At 41.1% G+C, this 8,386-nt stretch overlaps 1 protein-coding gene across 1 annotated transcript; it reads left to right on the top strand.

The window, feature by feature from the left end:
- Positions 1-1,562: 1,562 nt before the first annotated feature.
- LOC124002785 (gastrula zinc finger protein XlCGF17.1-like) lies at positions 1,563-7,633 on the top strand. The gene is made up of 4 exons (XM_046310519.1): positions 1,563-1,917; positions 6,481-6,718; positions 6,887-7,296; positions 7,420-7,633. Exons 1-3 carry the CDS (start codon positions 1,563-1,565, stop codon positions 7,272-7,274), a joined length of 981 nt encoding a protein of 326 aa, XP_046166475.1. The 3' UTR covers positions 7,275-7,296; positions 7,420-7,633.
- The last annotated feature ends 753 nt before the right edge of the window (positions 7,634-8,386 follow it).

The following is an 8,386-nucleotide window of genomic DNA, read 5'->3' as shown; positions in this document are numbered from 1 at the left end:
AGCAGGGAGGTGTTTCTGCAATCAAATTGTGTTTGCATCGCCCTTGTGCCACAATTTTATTAAACACAGAAAGGGGCCTAGACCAAACGTTTTCTGGCACACTGCTTAGCGTTTCAACAACATGAATAACTTATTTCTAGTCTACGATCATCAAAGTTACTACTAATGTGAAAACAAGGCAAAATATGACTATGCTCATTTTAAGACAAATGTCAAATAATTTTAACATTCATTACAGGCATCAATTGTTGTACAACATCATGGCAACTCTGTTGGCCTCACCTTTCTGTTACAGTGGTTTACCGCTGTTCTGGGCTTTTAATCATCTGACTTTGTTGTTCACACAGGAGAGAGTGGGGACTATCATGGATCCTCTGGGGACCCTCAACAACCTCATGATGCTGAAGAGGCAGAGAAGAGTCTCTCCAGATCTAAACACCTGCAGAGATCCACAGGGAAGAGATGCACCTCATCAGGCATTAAAATACCTCAGATAACACACAAAGGAAAGAAATCTTATCGCTGTGATCAATGTGGGAGGAGTTTTACAACATTAATCTCTCTGAAAGTAAACCAGAGAAAACACACAGGAGATAAACCTTATAGCTGTGGTCAATGTGGGAAGAGTTTTAATATATCTGGCTCTCTGACTCTACACAAGAGAACACACACAGGAGAGAAACCTTATAGCTGTGGTCAGTGTGTGAAAAGTTTTGTTCAATCTGGCCATCTGACTCAACACCAGAGAACACACAGGATTGAAATCTCATAGCTGTGACCAGAGATAATCTGATAAAAGATCTCTGATCAAATATTAGAAAATACATACATGAAGTAGTTGTTTCATGATTTCAATGAATTAATGTCACAATATAGATTTTTTTTAAAATTTTAGTAGGAGTATTGTAATGATTTCACAATGTAGAAGCCTAAACGTGTGCCCACTTATGAATTGATATCAACATGTAATGGATATTAGCCTCAGGGGAAAAATCCAGGTGAAAAATCCAGGCTCTGAAATGGAAGAGTATTTTGTATTTATTCTTACATCAGCTGATATCTCAAAGTGCTGTACAGAAACCCAGCCTAAACCTCCAAACAGCAAGCAATGCAAGTGCAGAAGCACGGTGGCAAGGAAAAAACCTAGAGAGGAACCAGGCTATGAGGGGTGGCCCAGCCCTCTTCTGGCTGTGCGGGGTGGAGATTATAACAGAACATGGCCAAGATGTTTAAATGTTCATAAATGACCAGCATGGTAAAATAATAAAAATCACAGTAGTTGTCGAGGGTGCAACAGATCAGCACCTCAAGAGTAAATGTCAGTTGGCTTTTCATAATGAGTAGTTATTTATGATGCAAGGTGATTTGTAAATTAATCCGTCAGCAGTCAGCAGTCAGTCAGCAGTCAGCAGCCACCTGCACTGTCGGCTGCAATGTCGAACGAGCCCAAATTAATCAAAACCAATCAGGTGTTCGACGAAATTATTCTTCAGACGTCATTGATCACGTGCTGCTGATAAAGGGACACTGCTTTGAATTATACCGCTTAGCGACTTCAGTACATGCCTCATAGCTCCAGTCTCAAACTTAACCACGTTCCTGCTGAAGAAGAGGCGGTCTACTGGATGGAGAAAGAAGCTCTCGTGAAAGAGGTGGAGGAAGAGGAGGCTGTTACAATACAAAAACAAGTAGAGGTTGAGGCTGTTACTGTGAACGAAGAAGAAAATGACGTCTCAGTTAAAGAAGAGGAAGACTACGACGTTTCAGTGAAAGAAGAAGAAGAAGAAGAAGAAGAGGAGGTGACTGTGTCATCGAACAATGAAGAAGAGGAGGAAACTGGATATCTGGGCCCGGTTTCCCAAACGCATCTTAAGGCGTCCGATGGTTCTAACGATGAACCGGCCCTGATTAACACTAGTAAGTACTGTCTTAACAGAAGCACAGACTCTGCGGTTGTTGAACTGATTTGTGGTGTTAAAGGGGAAATTTGCAATTGCTACATCCATATTTTGACTTTTAAATTAATTAATTTATAGGCATTGATTCTTGAAGAATATAGTTTATAGAATATAGCTTAGTTCAACTGTTTACCCCATCAGATCACCAAATAAGCTTTTTTTACTCCAATGTTTAGAAACAATGTAAACCAACACTGTATAGCCTCAACATGGTTAAAACTATAATGAATATGGCCGGTGTCAGTATGGCCGGTGTCAGTAAACATCTGCAAAAAAGCTCAAATTAATTTGTTGCCAGCAGCACAGTTAGTCATCAACGCTCTGGATAACATGAAAACAGCCTAACCAGCTCTGCTAGGGCAAGTAAAATGGTAAGAGTGAGGTTTTCTCTGATTTGTGTCTAGCAAGCTATCCAATGTTAGCCAGTTAGCTTGGGTGCTTTACTGTCATTGTGAGGTCAGAACGCTTGGATCGACCCTACTCCTCAGCCATATAGTATTAGTTTACAAACAGTGGTGTTATACGAGCTTATGTTTTGGTTTCTGGTGGGGTAATATGGCTGAAACATTTGAGGCATTTATAAGTTATATTCTTCAAGAATCAATGGTTATATAGTAAATGGGTCTTTCTATAACTGCCAGTGTAGATTTCCTGTTGGGGTCAAATTGTTAGAGCTGTTAAGTCATTGTATAATATTCTGGCAATTATTTTCATGCCATTACATTAAAGGTGAAAGATTGTCTTTTCTTAGCAAGGTGTTGCTTAAATAATGTTAGCTGCTAATCGCTAGCTAGCGTGCTAAATGTATTAAGAGCAAACGTAGCTAGCTAATACTGCCTGGTACCAGTGCTGTTGTAGGCCTAGATAAGCATGTTTGTGCAGCGGTATCTTATCAGAGAGGAGTAAGCAAAGTATGAATATGTTGGTTAGCTAGCAGGCTACATGAAGTAAGAAAACAACATGTAATGTAACATCTAATTAGGGTCAACTGGAAACACTGACCATCACTTTGGTTCCTACCATGTCTTCTTCGCTGAGGTTTGTCAGACTACACTCATCAGGTGTATTGCTGCCACCTACAGTAACCAAAACGCAAAAAAATGGGATTAACAAATCATACTAATTACCTAAAATAAACACGAACCAAATTCACTCCACTACCCTGAATTTCAAACAAAATGGTACTATTCAGATCCCTACACAGGTTCATGAACCTGAGAGGGCTGGAACGTCTTCATTCAGTTCTCCCTGTAACATTTAGTCTGAAGTCCTGGAGATCCAGAAATCCATTTGCCGCCTTCACAATGATGTCTAGCTTCTTAGATGTTTTATTAGTTTATTATTAATGCAATTTATCACTGCGGCAGTGAGGGCAATGCAAACACAATTTTGAAACTCCTCCAAGCTAATGCGGAAACTGCTAGTTTTAGACGAAGGTTGCTAATAATTTATTAATGCAATTTATCACTTGCTCTATAAACACAACAAAGTCCACCTTGTTCACTATTAGTGTGTTGGGATCCTTCTCCTGCATGGCTTCACTGCAGACTGTGGGACATCCACTACCTTCTCCTCTCTACTCCTTCAGCTATTTTCACTCCCTCCACATAGGACACCTGCTGGATGGGCCTGATCATCCTAGCTACTACAACATCCTTCATCCGTACAGTGCACTCCGGGAACTCGGGAACGTGATTCCCATCACAATTACAACATGCTTCATCTGACTATGACATATTCATTCCTTCAACAAACACTTGCCACATGTCCAACCTTTTTTACAATTGTAACACTGCAGCGGCTTCTGTATATCTCACTTACCCAGGTTTTACACAAGATGGGAGAACCACTTCACCAAACCACAGTAAAACCTTCTTCTATCATTAATTTTAATCCACCTACCTGAAATGTTTAACCTAAACCACACAAAGCTTTCTCCTTTTGCGCTGTTGACACACAATCGGCATCATACCACTCCTGGTCACTCGAACCGATTCCACTTTACCCAATTCATCCTTCACCATCTTTGAGACCGTTAACAGGTCACCCACAGAAACATCCTTGCTGATGATTCCCACTCTGACCCTAAACTGCTGTTCATTACCAACTTTAGCCCTTTTCACTCCACTGTTCTTCACCATCGTCCACTCAGTCTCACCAACTGTACTCACGCCAAGATAATCCCTCAATGCTTCCTCCATTGCTCCTCCAGTCATCCCCCGGACTCCCTCGCTCTGTGCTGTGAAAGATGTGAGTTTGTGTTCTCAAAGTAGCACCTATATTGTTGTCATTCCAGCACATCTGTTGTTTATCCAACTTGTTAACCCTTTCGTCTGCACTACTTGCTGTCATTTCCCTTCCTGATTTTCCTCTCTTGGATGTCTCCACCATGCTCCTACTCTGTCAGTAATTCCTCCCTGGTTTATTCATTGGTAGTCATGTCAAACAACAACATATTAAAGGTGCTGCACATTCTATTCCAAATCTAGAATTAGAATCATCATTATGTTTCCATGATTTCAACAGTTCACCAGTTAACTAAGCCTATAATGTGGAAACCAAGGAACTTGAAGCTCTCAACCTGCTCCACTACAACCCCTTCGATGAGAATGGGGGCATGCTCAGTGTTTAGTTCCAGGGTCCTTCGCTTAGTGATGCTCTTTGATGTACTATGGTGTTGGACGCTGAGCTGTAGTCGATGAACAGCATTCTCACATAGGTGTTCCTTTTGTCCAGGTGGGAAAGGGCAGTGTGGAGTGCAATAGAGATCGCATCATCTGTGGATCTGTTGGGGCGGTATGCAAATTGGAGTGGGTCTAGGGTTTCTGGGATAATGGTGTTGATGTGAGCCATGACCAGCCTTTCAAAGCACTTCATGGCTACAGACGTGAGTGTTACGGGTCGGAGTCATTTAGGCAGGTTGCCTTAGTCCCTTTGCCCAAGAACACTATGGTGGTCTGCTTGAAACATGTTGGTATTACAAACTCAAACAGGGGTTGAAAGTGTCAGTGAAGACCCTTGCCAGTTGGTCAGCGCATGCTTGGAGTACACGTCCTGGTAATCCATCTGGCCCTGCAGCCTTGTGAATGTTAACCTGTTTAAAGGTTTACTTCACATCGGCTGCGGAGAGCGTGATCACAAAGTCGTCCAAACAGCTGATGCTCTCAGCATGTTTGTACTTACCTCGATAGCATAGAAGTTATGTAGCTCGTCTTGTAGGCTTGTCACTGGGCAGCTATCTGCTGTGCTTCCCTTTGTAGTCTGATCTGGCAAGCCTGCCACACCCGAGGGTTGGAGCCGATGTTCAAGGGGTATAGCAATCTCCCCAGGGTAGCAGTAATACTTTGAGATTTGTCCACAAAGGGGTACCCCTCCCATAGGTGGCTCATTTTTGGGATTCATTGCTGATTGCTACCTGTAGCTCACTATGAAGTGTCTATTGATACAGGTAAAGGGCCCTGTTGGAGATTGCTGGTTGGTAGCTGAGTCGAGGGAACAAGCAGGGTTGGACACGGCCATGTTATTACCCCACACAGTCTCTGTGGTTCATATGAACCCCGTTCCTGGGAATTAGATTTGATTAAAAATCGTCCCAGTCTGTTACCACAGTTTGTCCCATTTCCTGCTAGGTTACGAGGTGGTTTGTCATTTCCAGAGTCAGTTTATTTTGGTACTGTCCATATGTAGCTTGTTTTTGGTCACAGAATGGCTGAATAAGTGCAACATTTTACCTGGAGCTAACTATGCAGAGCATAGGACATATTGAATGACTAGCTTCCCTCCAGGTCTGAGGACACACGCTCTCCAGTAGGCTTAAATTAAAGATACGGAAAATAATTTGGCAATATAGTCAGAATTATCCTCAGTAAGTTTCCATCTAGATTGTCAGACCCTGGTGTCTTATCATTGTTGATAGACAACAATATTTTTTTCACCTCTTCCACACTGACTTCACGGAATTCTAAATTACAATGTTTCTTTCATAATTTGGTCAGATATACTTTGAAGTGTAGTGTCAGCATTCGCTGCTGGTATATCATGCCTAAGTTTTGCTAATCTTGCCAATGAAAAAAATCATGAAAGTAGTGGGCTTTGATGAATGAGCCTTCTGATTCAGTTAATGATGGAGCAGAGTTTGCCTTTTTTCCCAAAATTGTATGTAAGGTTCTCTAAAGCTTTTTACTATCATTCTTTGTAATTTTTCTTCTTTTTATTCAGTTTAGTCACATGATTTCTCAATTTGCAGGACGTTTGCCAATCGGTTGTACAGCCAGACTTATTTGCCATTCCTTTTGCCTCATCCTTCTCAACCACACCATTTTTCAATTCCTCATCATTCTACTGGGATTTAACAGCTTTCACAGTCATTTTCTTAATGGGTTCATGCTTATTAGTAACTGGAATAAGCAATTCCATAAATGCGTCCAAGTGTCTGGTTGCTCCTCATTACACACCACAGAGCAGCAAATATTTTTTACATCATCAACATATTAATCACCTGTCTGACTTTTTGTTCACACAGTAGAGAGACCTGACTACCATGGATCCTCTGGGGGGCCTCAACAACCTCATGATGCTGACAGGGCAGAGAAGAGTCTCTCCACATCAAAACAGCTCAAGAAACACCAGCAGAGACCCACAGGGAAGAAATCTCATTGCTGCTCTGACTGTGGGAAAGGTTGCAAATCTTCATCAGAACTTAAAATACACCAGAGAACACACACAGGAGAGAAACCTTATAGCTGTGGTCAATGTGGGAGGAGTTTTGTTCAAGCTTGCCATCTGACAGTACACCAGAGAACACACACAGGAGAAAAACCTTATAGCTGTGGTCAATGTGGGAATAGTTTTACTACATCTAGAAGTCTGACATTACACCAGAGAACACACACAGGAGAGAAACCTTATATGTGTGATCAATGTGGGAGGAGTTTTACTACATCTAGCGGTCTGACATTACACCAGAGAAAACACACAGGAGAGAAACCTTATATGTGTGATCAATGTGGGAGGAGTTTTGTTAAATCTAGCCATCTGACTCAACACCAGAGAACACACACAGGAGAGAAATCTTATATCTGTGATCAGTGTGGGAGGAGTTTTGTTCAAGCTAGCCATCTGACTCAACACCAGAGAACACACACAGGAGAGAAGCCTTATAGCTGTGATCAATGTGAGAAGAGTTTTACTACATCTAGCCATCTGACTCAACACCAGAGAACACACACAGGAGAGAAACCTTTTAGCTGTGATCAATGTGACAAGACATACTCTGATAAAAGATCTCTGATCAAACATCAGAAAATACATACATGAAGAAGTTGTTTCATGATATCACTGAAATAATGTCACAATGTTTTAACATTGTAGTAGGAGTGTTTTAATGATGTCACAATGTGGAATGTTTTAACATTGTAGTAGGAGTATTTTAATGATGTCACAATGTAGAACGTTTTAACATTGTAGTAGGAGTATTTTAATGATGTCACAATGTAGAATGTTTTAACATTGTAGTAGGAGTATTTTAATGATGTCACAATGTAGAATGTTTTAACATTGTAGTAGGAGTATTTTAATGATGTTCTACCTTATCGTTTACCCTGTTCAATTGATTGCAGCATGATATGGATATTAACCTCAGGGGGAAATCCAGGCTCTGAATTGAAAGAGTATTATTAATTATTATTATTAAACAAAAAGTGACTAACAAAAAAAGAGCTGTGTTACACTTACTGCGTTGGTGACCCACTTTAATCAACATGCAGCACTTCAAAATGTAGTGAGCTGTTTTCTTCAAGTGGAAGAAAAATGCATGTAATACGATAATTGTTGCAGATGTTTGTGTGTGTGTATATATATTTTTATTTCACCTTTATTTAACCAGGTAGGCTAGTTGAGAACATGTTCTCATTTGCAACTGCGACCTGGCCAAGATAAAGCATAGCAGTGTGAACAGACAACACAGAGTTACACATGGAGTAAACAATTAACAAGTCAATAACACAGTAGAAAAAAAGGGGAGTCTATATACAATGTGTGCAAAAGGCATGAGGAGGTAGGCAGGGGATGAGGTAGGTGAAAATGTGTGGGCTATTTACCAATAGATTATGTACAAGGATTTATAGCTGTAAGGATTTATCTCATGTGTGTGTTCTCTGGTGTTGAGTCAGAGAGCCAGATTGAACAAAACTCTTCCCACATTGATCACAGCTATAAGGTTTCTCTCCTGTGTGTGTTCTCTGGTGTAAAGTCAGAGAGCCAGTAGTTGTTCCCCTTGCTCTGCATGGGTAACGCTGCCTCGAGGGTGGCTGTTGTCGTTGTGTTCCTGGTTCGAGCCCAGGGAGGAGCGAGGAGAGGGATGGAAGCTATACTGTTACACCGGCAATACTAAAGTGCCTATAAGAACATCCAATAGTCAAAGGTTAATG

The sequence above is a fragment of the Oncorhynchus gorbuscha genome, linkage group LG18, assembly GCF_021184085.1.
Source record: "Oncorhynchus gorbuscha isolate QuinsamMale2020 ecotype Even-year linkage group LG18, OgorEven_v1.0, whole genome shotgun sequence".
Lineage (NCBI taxonomy): Eukaryota > Metazoa > Chordata > Actinopteri > Salmoniformes > Salmonidae > Oncorhynchus > Oncorhynchus gorbuscha.
Note: the sequence above shows the minus strand (reverse complement) of the source record. Positions and strands in the feature narration are given on the sequence as shown.

Bases quoted from the DNA above. Each gene is read 5' to 3' on its own strand.
- LOC124002785 (XM_046310519.1), top strand. From the start codon at position 1,563: ATGCCTCATAGCTCCAGTCTCAAACTTAACCACGTTCCTGCTGAAGAA. The intron at 1,918-6,480 runs GTAAGTACTGTC...TTGTTCACACAG, and splicing joins ACCGGCCCTGATTAACACTA to TAGAGAGACCTGACTACCAT. The intron at 6,719-6,886 runs GAGTTTTGTTCA...TCAATGTGGGAG, and splicing joins AGCTGTGGTCAATGTGGGAG to GAGTTTTACTACATCTAGCG.